Source organism: Octodon degus, unplaced genomic scaffold (assembly GCF_000260255.1).
Source record: "Octodon degus isolate 3935 unplaced genomic scaffold, OctDeg1.0 scaffold00071, whole genome shotgun sequence".
In the NCBI taxonomy this organism is placed as follows: Eukaryota; Metazoa; Chordata; class Mammalia; order Rodentia; family Octodontidae; genus Octodon; species Octodon degus.
Genome location: NW_004524647.1, coordinates 10743571 through 10769847, shown reverse-complemented (window position 1 = coordinate 10769847; position 26277 = coordinate 10743571). Strand labels below are relative to the sequence as shown.

Sequence of the window (26277 nt, the reverse complement as noted above, 5' to 3'; positions counted from 1 at the left end):
TACTGAACCTTGTCATTTTCAATGATATATTTTCAGAACTGTTTAAAAGCCCATGATGTATTATTGGCTTTTCATTTTCTTGCGGCTGTAATAGCTCTCTTGCTTTCTCTCTGTCTCACTGCTACACATTACTGACAATCTGCTGTCAGGAATTCTCAGTGCTGATGTTGCCTTGAGGATGACCTACGTGCGGGAGGTCTGAGAGTAGAGATGACCTCATTCTCCGGGGGATTTTGTGCCGAAGGCTCATCTTCCATGATGTTCAGATTTTTAACTAAAGCTGTACTTCTAAATTATTCCAAATCGTCCTTATGTTTTTCAGATATTGGCCCAGCCCCACCTCCTCCACATGGCCAGTCATTACCTTCTCTTTGGAATTTCCATATGTACCTGTGTCGTGGGAGACTTAGACCCTAACTGTAGAAAGCAGAGGCTGATGGAACTCTAGAAATTCACATCTAATTTTGAACATTTAAGCTATTAATCATGAAGCATAGTTGAGTATAAGTCTTCACATTATTGATTGATTGGCTGATGTGCTAGTGTAAGTCTGGGACCTCCCGCACATGAAGCAAGTGCTCTGCCACTGAGCTACACGCTCAGTCCCATTTGTTATTTTTTCTAATGTGCTAATACATACAGTGCTTTCAGTTTTGGAATCCCTTGTGAGGATCAACAGTTCTGAGGTTCACTGGGACATGCTCAGGGATGTACAGAATTTTAGTACTGAAGGTCATTTCCCAGGAGGCTTTCAGGTGAGATTTATGGATGCAATATGAGAGAGTGGTCAGAACTCATGATCTTCAGGGGTCCTACAGTGGCTGGTGAGTGACCACCAGCAGTTTTGTATACGCTGTGATTGTAGGGCAGGCTTGCAGACTTTTGAGTTCTTTCCATGTGTTTGCTGACTGGTCCTTCAGCACCCAGTGAAGTGGCTTTTTTGTCATGTGCATTTCATAGATGAAGAAACTGGGCAGCAAGGCCTGGTTGTCCTGAGTCTGTGAAACCCTGGCTTGAGGTAGAGTTTCCTGCACTGAACAAACTGACCCTGAGCACGTTAGGTATTTTTAAAAATCCCTTTAGTGCAGCAATAAGTTGTTAAGAATCATGCTTATGTCTTTTAGAGGGCCAAGGCACAACCCAACTTCCTTTGTGTTCTTTCTTTCACTTCTTCCCCATCCCTTTCACATCACAGTGTTTTCCTAGCAAGTGATTGCACTTCAATGACCGCAGCTCTTCTCTGAGAATGTAGTGGTGTGGAAGAACAAGAAACCCGAGTGCTTTGCTCCGGGATGTGTTTCTCTCAGTTGCTCAGGTCTCCCCACCCTGTGCCACCAATGCTTTGATTCCTTACAGCAGTGATCCCTCTATGAGGAACATTTCAGCCCAACATAGTGGACTCTGATGAGTCTCACTGCAGTACACTTTTTCTTTTGCCTCTTTGCTTAAGGAAGTCTCAAGTTCTAATAGAGATCCATAACTGATACCCAACTCTTGTACATGAATGTAAGACAGTGGCTCCTCCAAGGAACTCTGGGTATGTGACTGGCATAAGCCCAGGTGGACAAGGAGCCTGGAAATCATGGCTCTCCTTGCCACACAGTGTGGGTAGCTCATTCATCCAAAGGCATACGAGGAACTCCATGGCTGTGATTCTAGGTGGCTTCACCTGCTATGGTAAAAGCAAGCAGAGCAATATGCTGACATTATGTTAAATAGATTCCTGGACATTAGTTTTGAGGACCTGCTGAGTATAATTTCCTGGTGAAGTCTGTGGATAAAACAGTGTTCTACATTTAGGCTGGGAAGGTCTCTGAGTAGAAAGAAGAAAGCTGCAATGTGCACCTAAGTCATTTTTTTTTTTTGGGGGGGGATTTTGGGAATGTATTACTTGGATAACTATAGGCTCTTTCTTCCTTTTGGGGAGAAAAGGAATCAGCATTCTTGGAAATATTTAGAACATATTCTTCACACTAAGGCCCAGCTCTGTAGAATATAACAGTATTATTTTTCTTTCCCCTCTCTTTCTATTCCTCTTTAGAGTACTTTGCTGCTTCCCCTGTGTAGATTATTTTTCCTTTTTTACCCTCTAGGAAAACTGTGGCCATTTGGTTGCTTACGACAGCCACAGGGCTTTTGTCCCTGTGGGCTGGTCCTGCAGTCCTGAGCTTGAATGGGTTGGTAGCTTCTGTCCCTTTCAGAGTTGTTTATGCTGTTGCATTATTTTCTATACCTTGTAATGACATGTGCTGTCTGTAATTCACCTAAGACGGATTTAGTGTCTTCTTTGTGTCTCTTTGCACATTAAAAAAAAAAATACCTAGTGCACACTCTGTAAGCTTTTGTTCATTCTGGATGTGCCAGTTGGCAGCTCCTTCAGGAGTTTTCAGCCTTGCACAGCCAGCCTCACTCCACATTGTAAAGTGGTGAAGAACCCAGGGTCTTATTACTTGGGAAAAAGTAATAAACAGCCTGTTTATTTATTTCATTTTTTTATTCCAACGTCACTTGTACTCCTGCTTTTAATAAGGTATTCTTTGTATGTTTATTATAGAATATTGTGACCCCACAAATAGCTTTCTGTTTGCTAAAACTGAATCACTACTAATGAATCTGATTTCTTTTAAGTGGTGAAATTTTCTTAGTAGCTTTTTTGGAGTCATTTTTCATGACATCATGGGGCTCTGCCTCCCACTGGTTCATTTACAATGGAAGGAGATTGTCAGAGTTTCCTTGATAAAATGTTTATGGGCTTAAGAGGTTTATGAATCAGCTGTAAATATTTGCTCTGAGTTTTTGAGACTTCTCCTCATAAACATTGTGTGTTTATCTGTTGCTCATTGAAATGTCTTCAGAGAATCAACTGTTTGGGGCATGGAGGCACAAGAATGGGTTGTACGGGATGGACTATAAAAGGTCGTATTATGAATAACCCTAAATTTTTTTTTTAACTTAGTATTTATTCCTTTACTCAAACCTCTACAGTCAAAAAATGTATGGGCCCTTTGCTCATTTTGATAAAAGCTTAGGCTTTGGAGGTTTTTTCTGTTTTTTTTTTTTTTTTTTTTTTTGATAAGAATCTTTCTTTTTTTATTTTTTTTTCTTTTCAAAGTTTTATTGATAAACATATAGCAATGAGACAGTTTCAAATCAAATCAAAAGTACAGTTTCAACAAATAATACACTGCATATATTCTTCTTAGTGGTTAATTGCTGTACAAGATGCAGACTTGTGATCCTACTTACAAACACCATTAGAAAAAATCATTCTATTCATTAAGAGAATGCAACTATATATCTATCCCAACCACTTTGAATACACAGATACAAAATGGACATTCATAGTTATACCCCAATTTTTTTTAAGTTCCATTGTTGAATATTATAGGTGTGTAAACTCAGCAAAATATTCTAAAAGAGTACAGAAGCCCATAATAGCATTGGGTCTTCTGTTTAATTGGCAATGTCAGAAATTATTGACGTGAGTCCCCCACAGCTCAACATAACAAAATGGCTTTACTTCCTATATTTCATCTTCATACTTTTCTACTGGATGGTTAAGACCAAGGTAAAGCAGAACCTATGCAACAAGAGTTGTAGCTTTTTGGTTTGAGAAGGTCAGTGAAATGCCCTCAGGATTTATCCTGAGATCCTGTACCTCAGACTGGAGGTTTTATCTGTTAACAAATGCTTTCTGAACATCAACTGACCCTTTTAAAGCCCCTAAAGAAAAATCAGTACTGGGAAAGTACCAATTATATTTGCAGCTAGATCTTTTTCCTTTGTGTATTTGGTATAGGGTTTCACTATACAACTTGGACTCAGTACTGATCCTCCTGTTTTCAGCCTCCCCATGCTGGGATTAGTGTGCCACCACGCCATCTTGGTAGCCAGCTTGTGCTTGCCTAAGCAGGTGCTTAGACAGTTATCTCACTGCCTGACTCTTTACTTTTTAAGTTAGCAAACCCAGAATTTTGTACAACAGTACGAACTGGGATGAGAAAATGAAAAGATTAAAAACCATGGACTTGCAGTGACACCAACTGACCTCAGGGCCAATCCTTTCCCTCTATGTAGCTATAGGGTTCAAAGTATCCTCAGGTATTTACTGAATGGCCACTTTACGAGTTTCCCACACTAGCATTTATTACATTTACAAACATTAAATTTACCCAGTATTCATTCAATATCCATGAACTTTAAAACAGTCTAAACATCACTGCTGACTACTGTGCATCAAATACACAATTTCATGGAGTCAAATAAGGAGTTTGGACCTTTCAGAAGAATCAGTAGTACAAATGGGAATTCTGAATTTGAGAAAAGCTCGAACCTGCTCTACGTATAATCATAACACAAGGTTATATGATTTTAAGTTTGTATTTGCTAAACTTCAAAAAACCCAGCCACTTCAAACCAGCACAGTATTGCAGTACCCCAATAAAGCTGTAGGTTTCATTACATGGACCACACAGATTTACACGGCTAGTTTTAGCATTTCTCTTTTAAAGAATTTATTTTACACCTATTATACCACACAGCATGTTTCAAACACTGACACATAACCCCCTAATAAGATAAAGCAAAGACAAGAAAGCTTATCTTATTAGAAGCAAAGATACACCATTACTTATAGTCATCAAACATTATTGCACTTTTAGCTTCCATTTGACAAAACATTCATAAATCAGTAGACTACTTAACAAATAACACCTTTAAGCAGATGAACTGTCCTAAATTGTTTATTGGCTTATGAATTTTATAAACATCACTTGTATCATTAGAGGTAACGGTGGAGCTGGAGAGTATTGCGCCTTCTCCAAGCTGCACGGCGAGAACCACCAATAGTGTGGTGGACCTTGTGGGCCTTTCCGAGGCCACGACTCTTGCGGCCTGCAGATGTCAGCCCACGCATCTCCCTGCGCTTGTGGACTGGTTTGGTGATCCACTGGGTGTCAGGATTTCTTCTAATGGCTTTGTGGAATGGATCAATAAGGATAACCTCAAAGAACTTGTGTGCGGAATCTTCACTAGCCCAGGAAGAATTTAGAACTCTCAGAGCCCCACAGTGGTGTCCAGCTCACTCCTCGGCAACAGACTGAAGGCTTCTTGCGAATTTCAGCTGGTCAGCGCCATGATGGACAGGCTTGCTGTAGGCTGCTTCCTTGGGAGCTGGACGTTTGCGGCCACCGCGGCGCACACGCATCCTGTATATGACTTAACCTTGCTTGGCCATGTGTCCCAGGCTGCGAGCTTTGTCCAGCTAGGTGGGGCGAGGAGCCCTGTGGAGCGCCGGGAGCTGGCGGTACTGCCAGCAGCGGCCCCGCAGCAGAAAGAGCATTACGTTGGGCAGCTTTTTCCTCCATGGCTCCTGGACGTACTTGAACGTACCCATCTTGGCTTACCTGATGGTTCCCTCCAGATGAAAAAAATTTGTATATGACAGCTTGGCTGAAGTCACTTTTTTTAGGTATAAAGGTTTTATTTTTTTAATACCATTTTAGGCCTGACTTTTGTGTTACTTGATAGGGTGACTTCTTTAGGCCAGTAGAAAGTAGCAGAGTTGTCTTTCTGATGCCACCATGGAGACACGGGGTGGGGAGGGTCTCTCTGACCTCATGGCTATCTGGTCTGAATAAATGAGGGAGCGTCAAAATGTGGAGAGCATGTTGTGTTGGAGAAGGGGCGAGAAGTGTAGCTGGTGATGACTTAAAATTTGGGGGCAACAAAATTATTTTCAAAATACTAATACTATAGACTAGAACTGTAGCGAAGGAGCTCAGAGTCAAAGTTGAGAAACGTAGACCCTCTAATTTGAAGCCATAGAACTGCGGCTGATGGGAATGAAGTTGGCAGGACCTCTTACCTAGGGGCTCCTCACTCAGCCAGTGGCCTGCCCAGGGTATTCTCTGGTGACTGCTCAGGAGCTGAGTTCTGTGCTCCTCTCTTCTCCTAGCTTTCTGTCTTCCTCTTAAACAGTCCTCAGAGTGACAGACAGGACAGCCTCAGCGGCTCCCTTAGAATCTGTAGTGGAGAAAGGAGGTGGCTGCTGGCATGTGATGCAGTTAGAAGAAGAAATCTAGTAAGAGTTCATTTCCCAATCAGACAGCCAGTCTCGGACCCTGATTCTGAGCGTGAGCCTCTATGACCGGGTGATTCTCTAACCTGAGCTCCCTTTCGTGCGACTCAGGGTTCTTGGAAGGATGGTGAGGTCTTGTTTCCAAAGCACTAGCGGACAGTGGATACCCAAACATGCCAGCTCTCAGAATGTTCAGTGTGAAGTTCCTCCGATGGCATGTGGCCACAGCTTGGCAGGGACTGCAAGAGGCAGAGTACTAAGTGGAAGTCAGACATTGGGGTGGTTAAGACATTCCAGACTTCGTGACAGGTTTGCAGCCCTCAGTCAGACGTTGCGCCAACACATTTTGGCATGTGCACACTGCTGAGCTACTGCCTCTGACTGATTACAGTCAGAAAGCAACTTTGGCAAAAGGTACCCAGAGCTGTTTGGGGAGAAGACATGGGCAATGTTTTGAGTGCCACCTGAGGTCTTTTCTAGAATAAAATTGCACTCTTTTTGGGGTACTTTACTGTGTCTTAGAAGCTGTAAAGCTGTAAAGTTCCCTTCATAAGTGGAAACTGTGGACCTGTTGAATTTTTTGGGGGAGCATATTTCTGTGTGGAGGGCCTAAAAGTCGTAGGATGAAACAGAGCATTGGGAGAGAGACAAAAGAAAGGCTTTCCCTTCAGATGCCTTTTTCTTCCCAGCTTCTGAGTCACTTTGCTGGAGTAAAATTTGAGAAGCAGTTCCAAGGAACTTTGATTTAGAAGGCAACATTTAAGCTTGTTGCCGTTCAGCTTAGCATCTTTTGATTCTATAGAAATTATCATCTTCTGTGAAATTCTAGGACTACATAAAATATGACAGAATTACTTTTCCTACTTCAATTGAAAAATCCTAGTAGAATAAAGTGGTATCCTCCAAAGACCCTGCATCCCTACTTCCCCTGGCCCATTTGATGGAATATAACTCCTTTGTGTTAATCACATGCATTTCCTCTTGGCAGAGGGTGAAATTGGCTCTTGTAAATCATACATGGCTTGTATATCAGCATCCATGGAACATTCATGCAAGAGAAGAACATCTAAACTTGTGGAGCTCTCATTAGTATATGTGGGTGGCTCTGCCTGATAGGCTTTCTTTCCTTACACTGTAGCCTTGCAAATAGGTTAACAAACTCTGAACAGCTTCTTAGCTCTTTCCATCTGAAGCATAACGGGTGTTCTGTCTGCGTCTTACAGTGTACCTTTGGTACTGTTTAGTAACACAAGCAATATATCATGCACAGCCATTCCTCAGGGCATAAATTTGGGTCCAGTAGCCTCATCCCTTACTTTTCTACTGTAAATTACTTTTGCATTATTATAGCCAGTTGTGCATCTCAGTAGCTTTTCCTGAGGGATACAGAGAGCAGTCTGTGTTTACCCAGTTGAGGAGTGACAAGGAGCATGCACATGTGCAAAAGTGGTAAAATGAGATTTGGACCTACCTTTATGCTCTAACTGGCATTGTGTATAGCATCATGGAGGGTCCAATAGTCCCAGACCATTCCAGGATTTGTACAAAAGATTTCTTTTGATTTTTATGGTAGAAATAGTCTAGTTCAGTACAATAGCACATAAAAACCAGATTTGCAAGTACTAGGAGGTCAAAAGTGAATCATCAGGGACTGGGGAGATAGCTCAGTAGAGTAAGTGCTTGCCTGGCAAGTGCAGGGTTCTGAGTTCAATCCCCAGTACTGCCAAAAAAAAAAAAAAAAAAAAAGTGAATCATCAGATTACTCATGCATGGATGATGAAGATCTATTATAGTCAAAGATATGCTTTTATAACAGAAGAATGGTTTAGGAGTTGACAGTGATGATGGTGATGATGATAACTTTGATGTTGGCTTTGTGAGCCACAGTTTCTGTGACAATGAAGTTGAGCCAGAATCAACTGATACACAGAGAATGCAGACCTTCTTGATTCAATGACAAAGAAAACAGCAATGCGCATACATACACAGAATGTCACAAAATGGTCATTCAACCAAATGAAACAATCTAATGTTAGAACTAGGTCCAAAAATATAGTGAAAGTCTTGGCATGGGTGAAATGTATGGGTTAGAGTGCCAGCACTGCCATTGTGTGTGGAAATCACAACAGAGGAAGGGCTGCGAAATATACAAAGTCTGAAGGGCAAGTAAAGTGGTCTGTATGCATCATGGTCATATCCAGAAATGCCCATATTATGACACCTTATTAGGTGAAGTGAAAGCTTCCATTGGACTCTTGTGCCTAGCAGAGATTTCTTACGGTAATTGCAGGAATGTAAAAGACTTAGGGAGAAGCGATGGGTCAAAATATGATATAAAAGTTTACGCCTTTGTAGATGGAAATTACACCTTCCATTTAGACCGTTTAGACCTTTATTTTGGGACTCAGCCACCACCTCCTTGCTCCTGTAGTGATGAACTGAATGATAGTATGTGCAGACTTGTTGCTCCCATCTCCCAAAGTAATTGAAATGAGATGTTTGACATTTGACTTACCAGTTTCCACTTGATGTTAGATTTGCTAACAGCACAATTTGATGAGCGTGGGAACTGTATGCAGGACAAAGCAGAAATTCCAAATGAAATGTTGCAATTTCAAAACAGAGAATTGTATAGTACAAACTTTGGATTTCAGAAAGATATAACTTTGGCTTCACATATGGCAAAGGAAAGCAAACTGGTACTGCCTATGTCAACATTTCACTATGATGAAAATATTGATAGGGAAATCTCGACAAGATGGAAGCTGAGATGGAAAATTTCGGCAACAAAAATCTAAAGGTGGAATATATATTTTTCAACAACTGTCATGTCAGTTGAAACACAAAGCATATGGGAATTTATTTCTGATGTTCGCTTTTAGACTTTGTATACCAAAAACCAGCCAATGTTGAAATTTTTTTTTTTTTTTTTTTTGGTGTGGGTGTGTGTGTGTAGAACCAGGGATTGAACTCAGGACCCTGTGCTTGCCAGGCAAGTGCTTATTCTACTGAGCTGTCTGCCCGGCCCCGATGTTGAACATTTTGATGCTTTTTTATAAATACTCAATAAATATTACAGACTCAATTCTTTGTTTTTGTGATTTTATTTTCCTGTTAAGCACTCAGTATTTAATATAGTAAAGCTCACAAAATTAAAATGAATAATTCAATAGAAATATTTTACAGAATAAATGTTGGTCCTTGACAATAAAATGTCTTGTGCTCTGAGGCCTACATGTTTTGGGACTTGATCTCTGTTTGAGCCTGGGAATGAGGAGGTGTGCAAATTTAAAACAGTTGTCATTTTCAGAGTCAGGGAGTGTATTGGCTCGTGTGTCTCCTCCTTCCTGGTGACTGGAGACACAGATCCTGCTGGTGTGAATGGCCCTGAGGGCTGAATCTCAGAGAGTGGGGCACAGGGGTTCCTGGCAGCTGGTCCATTTCTGCCACCAGCTTGCCATATGTGGAAAAGGTCCTTTTAGAGTTCCATTTTTTCTCCTTTAAAATGTCATCAAAGTCACTGTCATCTAAAGTCCCTTGTAAAAACTGGGTGTGGTGGTGCACGCCTGTAATCCCAGGGCTGTGGAAACTGAGAGAAGGATCACTACGGGTCTGAACTGTGTAGTGAGGCCCTGTAACGAAAGAATAAAAATGAAAAAAAAAAAAAGTCCCTTATGACATTACCATGTTCTTTTATAACCTGCAGCCACAGGTAGCCATCAGAGCCTGCATCAGGGTGCACATGGAGTGCTGGAAGTCTCGCTTCCTCAGAGGCTGAGTGTCTGCCTTGGCTAGTACACTGTTGTCAAACAATCAGCCCAGAGAGGTTTTCCGTTCATGCCTGAGAACACAAATGTTACTCTTGATTTTTGTCAGAGGGTCAAAGCAGATTTTTGCCATTGTTTTTTCTGTCAACGTCTTTATAACAGGCAAACTGAAGTTCCATAGGAGTTGGCAATATTTGACTAAACCACTGAATTGGTTTGCTTCTTTTATGAAGGATTTTCTGGTCCTAATTGAAACCAGTGGCTTTCCATTCTTTACTCTAGTGTTGATATACTTTTTTTGTTTGTTTGTTTTTCCCAACAGAAGAAGGCTCCAGCTTGGAAGAAACTGGCTTTAACTGGGGAGACTATTTGGAGGAGACAGGTGCCAGGGCAGCCCCTCACGCATCCTTTAAGCATGTAAGTGAAGCAGCTTCTCAGTTCTGGGAGTGTGAGTGGTGAAGGGCAGGAAATCTGCAGTGGAAAGAACAGAATGTAAAGAAGAGAAGAACTTCAGCCAGATGTCCTAGGCATAAAGAGAGAAGGAAATTGGCTTGGCTTTCACGGATAGCTGTAGATAGGATAGATAAGACTCACTGCAGTAAACAAAGACCTAGCAAGCCAGGCAAGAACATGCAACGTTTCATCCCTTGGTAGGTTAAAAGGTATTATTTCATTGTGAACTGATATTTTGAAAGGATACATTAAATTTTCTTAGCAATTTATGGGCAGATGTATGAAATGAAGTACTGTGGAAACATTTAGATTTAACAAAAAAATCATTCACATCAGTAGTATTTCTTTGGATACTGCAGGTAGACTGCCCACCAGAGGACCAGTTCCAGGACATTGAAAAACAGAGCTCTTACAAGATTTCTGCTTAGGTGTGAGCTTAGTGGTATCAATAGGAAAGAAAATAATAAATTTTCAAGATCAAGTTATTTGATGTGGACTGTTGTTTTAATCAACTAAAATTTGATTCTGAGAAGCCTTTCTTTTCCCTTTCAATGGATTACCCAGTACAAAGGTTCAGCCTGAGTTTCATAGGCAAATTGGTCAGGTTTTTTTTTTTTTTTTTTTTTTTTTTTTTTTTTTTTTTTTTTTTTAATTATGTATTTGGTACAGGGTCTCACTAAGCAGCTCAGATTCGTAGTGATCCTCTTGTCTCAGTCTCCCCAGTGCTGGGGTTACAGAGACCTGGTCTTGATGGCTGGCTCAGTATACCTGGAGAGGGGGGGTCCTGTTATGCATGTATTGCTGGGGATTGAACCAAGGTCCTTGTGTTTGCCAGGCAGGCACTTAAACCGCTGATCTATCTCCACAGCCCCTGGTCAGCTTCTTTAGTTTCATTTTGGTTCCTTGACTAAATGAGAAAGCCAGATTTTTTTTTTAAATTTTAATAAAATATTCCATTGTTTTTTTGGGTGAAGTATTTTTTGAAAAGGAATTTAAGATCTTATTAGGTTTGTGTGCCCTGGTGGAGGTAGATTGGATTCCCATTTCTCTTTTGGTGCTCATCATGTGGTAACTTAATATGAACATGACTGTTGAAATTATCATTTAGTAGAACAATGAACTAAATACTAAATGAAGCAGAACTAGAGCTTTTTCTGGTAAACAGATGGACTACGGTCCTACAGAAGCCAGGTTTACGATGCTGGGGTGATTTGGCTGTTTCCTTAAGAATATCCGGGAAAGAGATACTGATGGACGACTTCTTCCTTCCTCTTTGTATACAGAGGTTTTCACCTCACTCTGTCTGGAGTCACTGTAATTTTTTGTGATTTATCAGTTCTCCTACTCCCCTTGCAAGTGGCAGTTCGTGTCCTCAGGGGCGGGGCAGTGTTCTGCATTTGTCCTCCAGACTGCAGACTTTCCCAGGCCTGTGTGCTGGATTTAAAGGAAAATGAGCAGTGGACTCATGGGTAATTGTGATTCCATCATTTCCTTTAGCGAATATATAAGCTTTAGGGTGTTAGGACCTGCCAGGCCGGAAAGCTTCTTGGGGCAGGTAGGGGAAGGAAAGGCACGTAGCTTCTAATGAGCAAGAGAAACAGCAAAGTCCATTTTCTATGCTGGAACTGTCCATGTAACAGCTTTCAGTACGTGGAACTGCTGAGTGCTTGAAAAGCTTGTAGCCTAGATTGAAATTTGATGTACATGGAGAATTACAGTACCAGACTTTGTTTGGAAAGAAAACGGTCTCATTTTCATTTTTTATATGGGTACATCCTGCAATGCTAGTATGTTGGAAATGAAATGTTATAAAATTGATCTTATCCTCTTTTGAATCTTCTAGAAGCTTTCACATTACATTTGTGGCTTAGATTTTATTTATTCTAGACAAACATACATGCCTGTTGTAGGACAACAGAAATACTCCTTTAAAATGCTGTGTTTTTAAGCACTTCTGACAATCTTTTGGAAGTATATGTCCACTGTAATAATGATCGTCTTGTATTTCTGGTTTCTTAAGGTTGAAATCAGCATTCAGAGCAACTTCCAGCCAGGAATGAAGTTGGAGGTGGCCAACAAGAACAACCCGGACACATACTGGGTGGCCACGATCATCACCACCTGCGGGCAGCTGTTGCTGCTGCGCTACTGTGGTTACGGGGAGGACCGCAGGGCTGACTTCTGGTGTGACGTGGTCATTGCTGATCTGCACCCCGTGGGGTGGTGCACACAGAACAACAAGGTGTTGATGCCCCCAGACGGTGAGCCCACCTAGCAGGGGAGGGCGGGTGTCCCTCTCAGTGCCTGTAGTCACTGTGGAGGCCGAGAGCATCCTCATGGAAAACCCTGGTTGGACTTCTAGCTCATTACACAGTACCTTTTGGATGCCATTTGCTGGAGGCACTGGGGTTGGGGAAGGGTCAGTCCTGACCCTTGTGCCACCTGTGGCCTCTGTGAGGTAGGAGCTCCAGAGCTTTGTCCTCAGGTCGCTTCTGGAGGCCAGAGAAGGAGGGCTGAAGGGATGCCTTGATTTAGGGTTTGTTTTCTCTTTGGTGATTAGTTGTGTTGCTTTTATTCTGTTTTAGAAAATTGACATTTTGAATAGGACATAAAGCTCCTTTAACAGGTTTCCTTAATAAGTTTTGGTCTCTCTTATGGGGAGACTGAGGGTATAAAGCATGTAGAACCCTAAATAGGAGAGGAGACAGGACAGCGTTAAAGGGAGCAGTCAAAGCTTATAGGGACAAGATCAGATGGCTACAAACCTGTGGTTTTGTGTCCGGTGGTCCTGTGTATCCTGTGCCCCTGGGGACAACAAACAAGTTCTGGAAGTATTTTTGGGTGGGGAGGGAGATGCTACTGGCATCTGGTGGGAAGAGGCCGGGCCTGTGCTGAGTGTGCCCTGCCTGCACTATAGGTTCCGCAGCTGAGAATTCCATCTGCCTGGAAGCTGAGAGTTGGTGCTAGAGTGAATGGGCTGCATGTTGTAGGGGTCTGAAAAATCTTGTCTGGTTCTGGGAGTAAGAGCTGAGGTTGGTCTTCATAGTCAGTATTTGCTGATCAGAATTTACTGTTTTGTGTGATCCTGAAAGCAGTTATACAAGACCCCCCCCCCCGCCCCCCCGGGCAATATACATCACTTGGTTTGTTGCCCAGGAAATAGTTCCTGTTCCAGATCTGGTTGCTCCTGTCTATTAGAAATGGCTGGTTGCCATGACGCATAGTTGGTCACTGTGACGCACCAATCCCCAGTGGAGAAGCCATCTGCCTCTGTACTTCCTGCTTGCTGCTCTCATCTAAGCCCTAGACCCCCAGAGATCAGGGCCTGATACTCTGGGAATGATCCTGACCAGTGCCTGTGGATGTAAATCGATCTGCCTCCAAAGCCTGGGTGTTGTTTTGTATTTCTTCTTCCTGTTGCGCAGTGACATCTGAAGTCTTGTGATGTTCCTCATGTCCTCCCCGGACTCAGCCACCTCTTTCCTTTTGAAGTGACTCGTATGGTTTTAAAGATAACCATGATATTAGCAGCTGCTGTAGCTTTTTCATAGTATTTACATCTTCTTTTCAGACTTTCATGTGTTCTTTTTATGAATGGAGGGAGTAGTCTTTTTTTTTTTTTTTTAACACTACCCTTTTGTTATGTATGATTGATGATTGACAGCCTGGTAAGGAGGGACTCATAAAAAAGTGGCTAGAGTCTAAGAGTTACATTTATGTGGCATTTGTTGTGATTGAATGTTGCCTTGACCTTAGCTGACATCTTGACCCTTGATCAGAAGGAGAGAAAGGGTCTTCTGTTTTGGTTCTCTGTATCTACTCCAGCCTCTGCCTGAAACTGGTTTCCTCTCTTCTTCCTCCTCTTCTTCTGGCTGTCATCCTATCTTCCTTTCCACCAGACCACAGATTAGACCCCATCTGGGCCCAATTGTCTACACAGACTTCTGCTGTAGTGTTGAGCACATTGCAGCTGTGCCTGGTGTATGGTTCTGGGATTGGAGCCCAGCACCACACTGGGTGGGCATGTGCTAGGCAAGCACTACCATTGGGCTACATCTCCAGCCCTCTTAATTCTTTTATTTTAAAATGGGCTGGCTATGTTACCAAGGCTAAGCTCTTGCTTGTGATTCTTTGGCTTCAACCTTCTGAGTAGCCGGAGTCACAGGCATGCAACGGCATGCCTGGTTTGTATAATTTTAGATTCATTTGCTATGAAATCCATCACTTTCAAGAATACAGTTCAGTGGGTCTCAGATATTCACACCCAAAGCTTATCACCTGCAGAGTTGCTTCTTCCCCTTTCTGTCCACTTTCTGTTCATGTAAACCTTCCTATTCTAGACATTCTACACATACAGAATCATGCAAGTTATTGCTTTCTTTCTTTTTTTCTTTCTTTTTGCAGAACTGGGGATTGAACTCAGGACCCTGCGCTTGCCAGGCAAGTGCTTATTCTACTGAGCTATCTCCCTGGCCCCAAGTTATTGCTTAATGATGGTTTCTTCCACTTAATACAACAAAGTCAAGGCCTGTGTGAATTGTGACTTCTTCAGGATTCCCTTTCTTTTTAAGTCTGTATAATATTTCACTGTATGGCTGTCACATTTTGTTCCTGCATTCGCTAGCTGATTGACATGGCTTTGAAGCTCATGGCTTCATTTTATAGTAGTTCATGGTGTTGCTCAAGAGAGAGCTAAGGTATTGGGACCCAGGCGAGGACATGAAGATGCTGCCCTGGTGTGTGGCTGTAGCCTAGTTTGCAGCCCTGAGCAGTGAGCGCAGTGTATGAGCTCACGCTCCTGTGTACCCCAGGGCAGGCACACTGCTTGTGCTGGAGCAGCTCTCAGTCAGAGGCCAGTAGGAGTCAGTGATGTGCTGAAGAAAGCTGGAATGCTACTGTAGTCTGGGCATCACTGTTGAAACTTGGTCCAGGAGTGTGTGGACTCCCCTTAACCTTTCTTCTTGTGTTGTAGGTTAGTACTCCCCACATCTTCCTGTCTTTGAGCCTGTGTTCCTACCTCTCCCACCAGGGATCCTGCAGATGGGTGCTGGAGAATGGCTACCAATGGGTCAGGCTTTATCTTCACTCTCATGCCTGTTTTGCAGGAGCAGATGATAGAGTGAGGAGACCGTTTTGGGCTCAGTAGCACCTGGCAGTGCTTTGGGGAGTGCCTGCTTCATGTGGGCCACACCCAGCTTTCACTGGTCGTAAATGGTATTCTCAGCTCTGGCTTTGGATTTAAACTGCCACCCAAGTAAGAAGACACTGTGTAACATTCAGATACTTAATTTTCCTGTGATTGCTGATCTGTTGAAAGTAATTCTGTCTTGATGGATGAATTATAGTGATGAAATCCTGGGAAAGGATCAGTTCTAGTTAGAAAATTAAGATGATTTCTTCCCCAACTGTGTGCAAATGCCATGCAGATAAGCCCTTACTCACCCAGGAGCTGTGGGCACATGTGGGTTCATTGAAGGGAGACATAGACACACTTGAGGCACCACAGAGGGGCCCTCAGAGACAGGCCTGACCCTGATTGCCGATGCTGCCATCATCCCACCATAACCTACACTTAAAGGTTGATAGTTGAGTAGCTGCATGCCTGGGGAAGGATTGCACCCAGGAATAGCTGCTCTGGTGACTAGTTTTAGCGAGAAGTTCCGGAGGACTGACTTTAGCACTCTTAAGAGCTCATGGCTTCATTTCATAACAGTTCATGGTGTTGCTCAAGAGAGAGCTAAAGTATTGGGACCCAGCCGAGGTCCCCAGCTGCAAGCATGAGGGGTGCAACAAAGGATGAAATATGAGACAGAGACAAATTCAGTAATGTGTTACAGGGGTTTGGGAGGGCAGTGCCTCAGGATGGGCAGAGACAAAGGCACTGCACGCCAGCCACTGTTCACTGGGTGAACACAGTATAGGAAGTGTAGTGCGAGAATCAAGGTCTTTGGAAAACTCAGAAGTAGCGACTGAGCGGCCGAGGATAATCCTGGGATAACTAGGGTCAGAGATGGCCCATGCTAAGAGCAATCTTGCCCTGGAGTGTTTTAATCTTAGTGGTCTTAATGTAGTCTTAGGTGAGAGAATGACCTGTCCCTAAAAAATTAGTGGGAAATCTCAAAAGGGTGGTACCCATAATATAATCCCAAACCTCTGTCTATCCATTAAGGACATATGCTGAGTTAGCCATTGTGGATTTGTGGGCCCCAGCCCTCAGACATCGCTCATTGATCAGTGTTGCCCTCTTGCTTGGAAGAAAAATGTGACAGGACTTACAGCTGTAGAAGGACCCTCAGATTTGTATCCTGTACACTCTGTGCTATTAGGCAAGACGCTGATGCCTGTAAAATGACAAGTTCACAGTGAGAAATAGGAAGGTCTAGGAAAAAGGAAACCACTAATATGACTGAAAGATTTGAATTCTGTTCAAACAGTATCAAGTTAGGACAACTTGAGCATTTCTCCAGTGTTGTTTTTTAAAAGAACTTAAAGAAATTTAGTAGGTAATCAATAGGACTTGAAAATCTTTAGTACAGAGAACAAAGTCAGGAAATAACAGGTTCATGGGGCAAGAGTTTTTATTGATTGCTGTAGGACTGGATAATTATTGCTTAGTAACCAGAAGCAGCAGTTGTTCCAGAGGGAATAGGAAAATCTATTTTTTGAACAGGGATATTGTGTTTGTTTGTGTGGTTTTTCATATGGAGCTAATATTTGTAAATTCTACAACTGAGTCTAGTTGATACTTTGTTGAAGCTAAGCTTGAAAGGCGTTGCAGAGTCTAAATGTGCGTCATAGCAGTCTGGAACAAGCAGGTTTCTGTTAGGAAGCTCTGTGATGAAAGGTTTCTTATGGATCCTGAGAAGTAAAGTGGCTTAAAGGAAGGGGTATCATGATTGAATAGAGACATGAATTCCTTCTGTTTGGTTATTTAGTTGTTACTATTATTATTATAGTACTAGGGATCCAACCCAGGACCTCACATGTGCTAGGCGATGCTCTACCCTTGAATGATTCCCCCAGCATGGAGAGCCGAATTCTTATTTTTCCTTGGCAATAAACTTAGCTCCATGGGTGATTCCTTCTCACCCAACAGTCTTGCATTTTCAGTTTTCCATTGAGATTTTGGGCTCCTGCTTCACCTCCCAGCTGGCCTTCCCCAGCTCGCCCTCATCTGTGAAGTGAAGAGTTATAATTTCGAAAGAACTGAAGAGCTCTTCAATCTAAAATTTCTTGGTTTGTGATCCTTGTGAGGGAAGGATGAAGGAAGGTAGGAAGGTGAGTACTAATCTCCCTATTTTATGCATAGGGAATGGAGTTCCTTTTGGAATTAGGATCCGGGCCGGGGAGATAGCTCAGCAGAATAAGCGCGTGCCTGGCAAGCACAGGGCCCTGAGTTCAATCCCTGATACTACCAAAAACAAACAAACAAACAAACAAACAAACAAACAAACTAAAAACCAAAAACAAAAAAAGCAAAGAACTTCTGGAATTAGGATCCACATATGTAGAACCCGGGATCTGTCTGGAGCCTAGAAGGGCAGCTTCTGTGTTCCTCCTGGGATGGTGAAGTTATGTTGGTGTGAGGGGCTTATTAGCTAGGATGAAGATTATTGTGAGTGTCTGGGTAGAATTTCCTTCTGTATAGAGTTGAAGGTTGGGCTGGGAATTTGTTCAGCCTGTGCAAAACCCTCTGTTCCAGGGACTGGAGACTTTGGTTCACTTTGAGAACCCGCAGAATGGTGTTCAGTTTCTTAACTGCATGGTCAGGGACTCCAGGTGACAGCCATAGGTGGGTGGCAGCCTGGCGGTGTGGGTGAGCCCTGCCCACTGTGTTCCATGGGAGAAGGGGGAGGAGGAGGTCTTTCCTTGTCAGGCTGCAGTGGAAAAGCTTGAGATTTTCATCGATGCTGTGGGGATTGGACAAAGTGATCTGTCGTCTGCAGTCCTGCACTGAAAGAGAGTGATGTGGGTTAATTTAGATGAAAGTTTTGCACAGCTGTAGAACTCTTTACTGTTCTGCGTTTTCTTGTCTTGCTATTTTAAATTAATTTAATGTTTAAATTAATGTGTGTTGTCACTGTTACGTTAGGTGTTTTGAGGGAGGAAAGGCAGCAGGGCAGCAGGCCCCATACACATCTTTGCCGTGTCATTCCCATTAGCAGTCCCTCCATGAAGGAGGACATCCTCACCGCGACCTGGGCTCGGTGGCTGGCTGGCCACTCGCTAAGCTGTGTTCTTGCTCCGGCTCATCATCACTAATGTTTCATATTCCAAGTATTAAGGAACGTACTACGTTAAAGCATCGCCAAGTGCAGGGTGGATTATGGCCCTAATTAGTGGAGCAAAATGTAAAATGTTTTGGCTTAGTAAATCAGTAAGGCTTGATTTATTCATAAGCGCATGCAAAGCTCACAAAGGGCAGCTGCCAAATAATTATTGTTTATGGTGATAATGTATGGAAATCATTTAATCCAGTGACTGTTTCGTTGTTATTTATTGGGAAGTAGTAGCATTACTTCTTAACATCAGGGGCTGGGAGCTCTGGATTCCTAGCTGGTGCCTACTGAGTCCCCGAAAAGACACTCCTATGTTAGATTGCAGTAAATATGTATGATGATACATATCCAAATAAAACCCCTCGGCTTATAAATGGAGAAGTATTTATGTGTGCTTTCTACTGTTGCAATAAAAGTATTGGAATTACAGTGCCTTAGGAATCATGCCACCAATTTTTATTTTCGCCATTATTAAAATTTCTGTGATTTGCATTGCAAACTCTGCACTCTTGCCAGAATGACTCTATTTACCATTCAAAGTTGAATCACAATTGCTGTAGTTAGTTAATATATAACTTATTTGAATAGAGAATGTTTATTCATGAGGTGTGAGTAGAACGTGTGAAGACGGCCTTATGTTATATGGAGAGATCTTGCCAAATTTTACAGCCTGGTCCAAGGATTGTTTTTGGGAACTGCTGTTTTTACTGCAGTTGATTGTAAAGGAAGAGATGCTAGCAGGTGGTACATCGGAGTCTGAAGTCATCAGACCACAGGCGCACCAGTCCCGTTAAGGACCATTGTGGACTCTATTTGATTGTGCTTTCTGAGATTGCCACCTTTTTGAAATTTGTACTTTATTATTTAAATGACATTTTATTAATGCTAATGAGACTTTATCAGGTTTTCTTTGGAGATTTTAAATTCTAACTGGAGTTCCATGTGTTTACTGATAAGGCAATGTGGTGTATAAAGAAAATGTGGCTAGAAAGTCAAAGAGTGGTATCAGTCCTAACTGACCACCTTTGAGGAAAGCAGAGAGAGATGCATTAAAAATTAAGATGTATGATTATTTAAAAAAAAATTGTTGAGAAACAAATAGCAGTGAGATGGTTTCAAAACTAATTGGTAGGACTGTTTCCTTCTTTTTTTTTTTTTTCTGTAATTTTATTGAGAAACAAACAGCACTGAGACAGCCCCAAATCAAACCGGCAGGAAAAAAAAAATTAACTAGCTTGATGTAAAGAGAAAAAGCATGGGGGCCAGGGAGATGGCTCAGTGGAATAAGCGCTTCCCTGGCAAGTGCAAGGGCCTGAGTTCAATCCCTGGTTCCCCCCCCCAAAAAAAAAAAAAGAGAAAAAGCACGTTGGCATTAAGAAAGAGTAGCGTGTATTTGATATGCCTGATAGTAAGTGAATTAATAGTCATACTTACAGATTTTACAGAAGTGTACTTTCTTAACAAGATAATTTTGGACACTGGTCTGTAGTGGGAGGAATGTATAGGTAGGAAACAAAGCCATCCTTTTTCTGTTAAGAATAATTCCCATGCATTCGAATCCTATATGATGAGGGGGGAGACTCTGTAGGTGTTCAATGTGGTGTAGAGCAGGGTGGCATTGGCTTTTGGAGCCTTGGATGAATGTGCATATCTGCATTTGCATGTTTTGACCTAAATAGTAAATAATTTGAGATAATTTCTGTATTTACCATCTTCAAATTGCATCATTAAAATTTTGAATGATTGGTATATTGGAAAAAATGAGCCTGCCCTTTCCTCTAGGGTAGCACGCCTCAGGGGTCTGTTGATGGCTTGGACTTCGTCTTCACTCTTGTTCTTGTTCTGCATGAGCAGATGGTAGGAGGAGGTGATGGCTTGGGCCTGAAAAGCAGTCCCCTGCAATGATTTGGGGAAGGCCTGCCTCTTGTGCCTCATATCCGAGTTTAACTGTTCATAAGTGGCATCCTCTGTAGTCAGTTAAGTGTGCGTTCCATGTGGTAGTGTCATTTGGCACAGTGAGTTCTTTAAATGGTCATTTGTTTGCTCCCAGAACTTTCCCGCTGCCTGGTCTTTCTTCATCTGGATGCCAGGCATGGAACCAGGGGAGGAACAGGTGTTCTTGCATAGTCCTGGCGCACCTGACTTCAGGATTCCTTCCAACCATGCAGTCCTCACCACGCCCTTTCCTTGGACCAGTGGTCTTTGCAGGCTCTGTCTGCTCAAAAACATCCAAGGAGCACAGCACCTGAGATTTGTGAAAGGGCTCTGACAGAAATAGATCACTTGAACTGAAAATGAAGTTGTATTTCAGCCTGCAGAAGGAAAGACCAAAGGGACAAGAGCGTGGATGTGGCTTTGGTGGCTCCTACCTTGCCCTGCTCTAACTCAGATGCCTTTATGGTGAATAACTCTTTGTTTGAGTGGAAAGAGCTTGCAATCTACTCGTTGTTTCACATTGGTTGATTCAACCAATCGAAGATCAAAAATATTTTTAAAAAATTGAGCAAGTTTTGAACATTCACGGACCTGTTTCCTTGTCATTATTCCCCAAATAATGACATAGTATTTACATTTGTAGGCATCATAAGTAACCTAGAGGTGATTTTAAACAATGCGCGTCTTCCCTTTGGGTATTTGTGTTTGGTGGTTTCACATTGGCTGTGTGCCACATACTTCCTTTATCATTGTCTTTACACAGTAAATAGACAAATCATGAGTTTTTCCATTCCTGTGTCATAGCTTTCCAATTAAATACAGCTTTTCTCACCCACAAAAGGTTTTTATTGAGTGCCTGCTACAGCGCCAGGCATCTGTCTACTTTTATCTTTACCACTGGCTCCTGGTCTTATTTTACTTTTGAAGAAAACGAGGTTCTTTTGAGGTCAAGCAACTTTCAGGAGGTTTTAAGCTAAGGGCGATTCTTTGTAGTCAAATCAGTGTTTCAGAAGTTGCAGTGGAAAGGGGATCAGCCAACATTTGTTTATTGACTACATCGTGTCATTAAGATTGTAGGTAAGAGTGATCAGATACAATTTACATAACTTATTAGGAAGATGTCACTGAGAAAAGTTGCAGAATTGGGTTCTTGTGGTTTTTTCAGAACAGGAGAGTCACTTGTCCAGGATGTTTTCCATTTTGTCTTTTTTGGTGGCAAATAAATGAAAGAGCTGTGGTCTGGAACTTCTTTGCTGACTGGTAATCATGAAATTATGTAAAGTTATGTAAATTGTATCAGATGCTATTTGGGTTTTCCTGTGCTGCATGGGGAAGTGTAAGCACAAAGCAGCGACTACAAGATTTTCTCTTCAGTGATAGTTGTAAATTAGTTTATTTCTTCCTGCTTCAGAATCCAGCAACATGTGATTTACATCAAGGGTGTGTTTGATTCTGTGGGGCAGTGAGGTCGAATGCCTTCTGTGTGCTTTCTTGGCCTCTTGTTTACATTTTCTCCTCGTAGTTAACTGTCATTTGCTTAACTCTCAGGGTCTCCCACCTGTGGCCTCCTCCTGGCCCTTGCCTTGCTGAGGTGATGATGGCCTTAGGTGTGGTGAAGCCGCAGCTCCCATCTGGCCACACATGGACCTTTCAGTGTCCCAAATGATGCTCATGTCCAGCTTCCAGGAAAACCTCCCATTACCTTGGAGCAGACAAGTAGTCCTGGGACCAGCTTGGCCGCTGGCAGGTCTGCCTCAGCCCTGGCCCACTGTTGCTGTGCTCCTTTGTTTTAACACTGAGCTTGGAGCTCCCGCTCCACCTGTCCACTCTCCCATTGTGCTGCTGACTAGGCTGCTACCGTGAGCTGCTCCTAGTGCTATTCTTTCTCTGCCTTCTGAATATGCCTCTTGCTTTTGAGTCTCCTTGTCATGGCTCATGGTTCTGTATTCCAAGCCATGCCCCTACTCTAGGGTCATGCCGATTTCATTGAGTTCTAGCCTCAGGCCATGTTTGTTTAGGGGCATGCATAATGTCACTGAATTCCATCCTAGGACCATACTTGTTCACAGTTATGACAAATTTCATTGAGCTCCATCCTAGCATTGTCCCTCCAGCTTGAGTTAGTTCTTCAGTTCTGCATGTCCTCAGGGAGGGTCTACTTTTTTACACAGCTCTGGGGAAATGACTGGTGTGTATACAGACTGTTTTCTAAGCTTAGAATCTTAAAGCTTTGATTCAAGATGATCTTAATTCAAGGTCTTAGGAACTAAGATTTTCAGTTGAAGTTCTTAGGAACTAAGATGGTGTAATTCAGAGGTAAATGTAGTACTGTATTGGAGTTCTAAGGAGACACAGCTGATGGATGTGTCTCTAACTGGGGAAGGAGATTTACTTTACAGATTTGACATACAGGACTGTGGAAGAGTGAGAAGTGTAGAATCTGCTGGGGAAAATCAGGAAGAGGGAGGTTTAGAAAAGAATTTGCATTTTGAGCCCGGTAGCCTTTCTCTGGCCTTGCAGATCAAGCCCCAAGGCCATGGGGGAGTTTTCCCTTTCTTGGGAGGCTCTGCCCCCATTTGTATGCAGGCCTTCTGCTGAGTGATGAGCCCATCCACTTCAGCAGAGAACCACCAGTTCTGCTCTAAGTCTGCAGATTTACATACAAATGTCCTGATTCACTGGCTTTCCCACTGGGGGTGTGTACTCTGGGGTGAAGCATGAGCAGGTGTGTGTGTGTGTGTGTGTGTGTGTGTGTGTGTGTTTGTATTTGGAGAGCTGGAAGGGTTTTCTGTTTTCTTAAAGTTATGTGGCGGGGGAGATAGGGAGTGGAGGGGGGTGAGGATTGAACCCAGAGCCTTTATTTTTTGGTTCAAAACAGAGTCTTGCTAAGTTACTAAGTTGCCCAGGCTGGGCTGGAATATGCAGTTCTCCTGCCTCAGCTTCCCAGAGTGCTGGGATTATAGGCCTGCACCTTCAAGTTCAACTAGGAAAGGTTTGTGCTTACCTGGCATAATATACCTGCTTTACTTGAGGAGATAATATCTAGTTGATGTTTCAGAATATAGATTTTCTTAGCAGAAACCTCTGGGAGAAGCTTGAGAGTATGTAGACTCAAAACTGGGTTATATGAGTCCTGTGTAAGTATATGTGACAGAGTGACTTGAAAACCAGTGAGAAGTGGGTAGCAGGAAGAAGCTGTGACATTGCTGTGACATTTAGCTGTAGACTCACTACCAACTAACTCCCTAGCAGGACGATTATGATTGTTTGGAGGGATTGCCAAGCTCTACCTGTGTTCAGTGTCAATTTCCATTGTAATACAGATGTCTCCCCAGTACAGGGTTCTGTGACATGTACTTAAGCTATCAGATAATTTGCCATCATCACAGACCATCCTGAACCTCTATTTATTAGCAGTTTGACTTGAGTTCTTAGCAGGAAGAGCTGGGTGTGGTGGTGCCCCCTGTAATCACAGCACTGTAGGGGGCTGAGGCAGGAGGATCTCAGGTTCCTGCAGCCTACCCTGGGCAATTTAGTGAGACCTTATCTCCAAATAGAAAAGGGCTGGTGTGACTCAGTGCCAAGGCCCTGGGTTCAGGCCCAGTGCCAGAGCCGGGGCACAGAGCTGTCTTATGAGGGACCCTGTGCTCAGTGCTGACCCAGGGTGGCTCACAGCTGAGTGTCCTGTCTTGGAACTGGAACTGTCCAGGCTCAAGGGCCATCTTTTCTGTCTCCGTTGCTCTCAGAACAAAGGTAGCTGTGTCAGATGACTGTTAGGTCTGGGTGGTGGTGCTGTGACCGTTGTCAGAGGAAAGGATAGATTAGCAGTGGTCAGACTGCCTCTCCCATGCAGCACACACATAATAGTTTTTCTTCATGGTAAAGTCTTGCACTGCAGTTGCACTGAATGTCTTTTTTTTCCCTTTTTGGTTCCATCTTGTAATTCCAGAGAAATGTAGTAATTAAGCATAGAAATTGCAAAAGTTGTGTGTATCAGCTGGGAAATATTTTAGAATATTAAGCAAAACTTAATTGCTCCGTACAGTCAATATGACATAACAATACTAATTCTGTTACCCTTATATGTCGAAATACAGCTATAGAAATGACATGGATGAAGGGCAGTGCTGAGATGTTTTTATTTTAGTGTCAGTGGCAAGATGGCTGTTGAGTACTAGAATTATGGCCAGTTTTATTTTCATAAACGTTTAATAACATTCAGGTCTACAGAACGCTGAAACATTTATTTTGGGCTAAAATTTTGATGTCCTTAAGCTATAATTTGTATTTACCTATTTTAATGAATTTGGGATAGTAGGACATTCAGAAGAAAAATGGCTTTTTTTGCAAAAAAAAAAAAAAAAATTCAGCATTTTCTTTCTTTCTTTTTTTTTTTTTAAGTTTACATTTTTGGTTAAAAATCTGAAGTTGAGGGCCATGGATATAGCTTAGCAGCATAAGCACCTGCCTGGCAAACACAAGGTCTCAAGTTTGATCTCTGGTACAAAAAACAAACAAAAAAACCCAAAGTTGGTTTAGACGTCATACATAGGACATTTTAATTCTTTGCAATTTCTGAAAGTAGAACAACTGTTATGTGAACATATTAGTTTTTAATGAGGTAATGAATTTTGCTGACATAAAAGAAAGATGAGTAAATGGTATTGGTGAGCTGTACACTTCCTGTATTATTACTCTAAACCCTGATGGCTCAACCTTGGAACCCCCAACATGTGTGATAAGGCGTCACTGACCCTTTGCCCACTTCAATCCTATGTAAGCTGTGGGGTTTTATATACTTTTTTTTAAATTGAATTTTAGGGAATAGTCTCCAGGGTGTTTAGGATCTCACTACTAGATTGGACTCTAGTGATCCACCTGTTTACAGCCTCCCAAGAGCTGGGATTACAGGCATGCGTCAACACACCCAGTCTCAATTGCCATCTCAGTGCACCCCAGGGGTGGGGCTGGCACGGCAGGCCTAGGGAGTGAACCTCAGCCCCTGCGCCTGCTTGCAGGTGGTTTAATCGGCTGAACTATATGGCTGGCCCAATATACTTTTTGATTGTCATGATGAAAAATATTTGCCAATGTGGGTGAAATAGAACATAACAGATTGTTTGGAGATGACCCGGGGCCTCTGGATCCTGAATAGACCCAGAGCGCAGGCCTGGCGAATGAGTGAGAGTGAGTGAGACCGCCCAGGTCTGCCAGATGCTGAATAGATTCAGAGCGCAGGCCCAGCTCGGAACCCTTCAGTAGAACTCCCTGAAAAGAGACTAAAGGCAAGACCCACCCAGCTGATTCAGGAGCAGAACTTCTTGCCAAAGTGACACAAAGGGTTCATCTCCAACGGCTATAGCAGGAAGAAGTGGAGCACAGTAGCCAGACCCCAGCCAGATCCAAGCAACACCCACCTGGAGGAATCTGAACTTCGTAGATCCAGACCTGGTGCTAAGGTAATAACTCTATCTAAGCTCTACACCAGAGGTCAGAAGACAGTGGTATACAAAATGACAAAGAGAAGAAACAAAATGCAGTCTCAGGCCCCGAGTCCACCCAGTACAAATGCAGAAGACACTAGCATAGAGAAAACTGGAAATCACACACCTGATATCTCTGAAATAATACAATTGGAAGTAAAGGAACAACTGCACAAAGGTATAGAAGAAATTAGATCGGAAATAATTTCTGAACTAAAAAATGTAGTGACGACTATAATCAAAGAAGTACTGAGTGCTTCAAAAGAATACACTGATAAAAA

The 26277-nt window shown here is 42.6% G+C and overlaps 1 protein-coding gene across 6 annotated transcripts in view; it reads left to right on the top strand.

Moving 5' to 3' along the window:
* Sfmbt2 (Scm like with four mbt domains 2) overlaps positions 1 to 26277 on the top strand; it is a 230590-nt gene that overhangs the window by 26459 nt on the left and 177854 nt on the right. For all 6 annotated transcript variants that reach the window (XR_002821927.1, XM_023719784.1, XM_023719786.1 and 3 more), the window contains 2 exons: positions 10169 to 10263; positions 12320 to 12560. Coding sequence is in view for 5 of the 6 variants with exons in the window: in XM_023719784.1 (XP_023575552.1) it covers positions 10169 to 10263; positions 12320 to 12560 (336 nt within the window). In the remaining variant the exon portion in view is untranslated. The remainder of the gene's footprint in view (positions 1 to 10168; positions 10264 to 12319; positions 12561 to 26277) is intronic.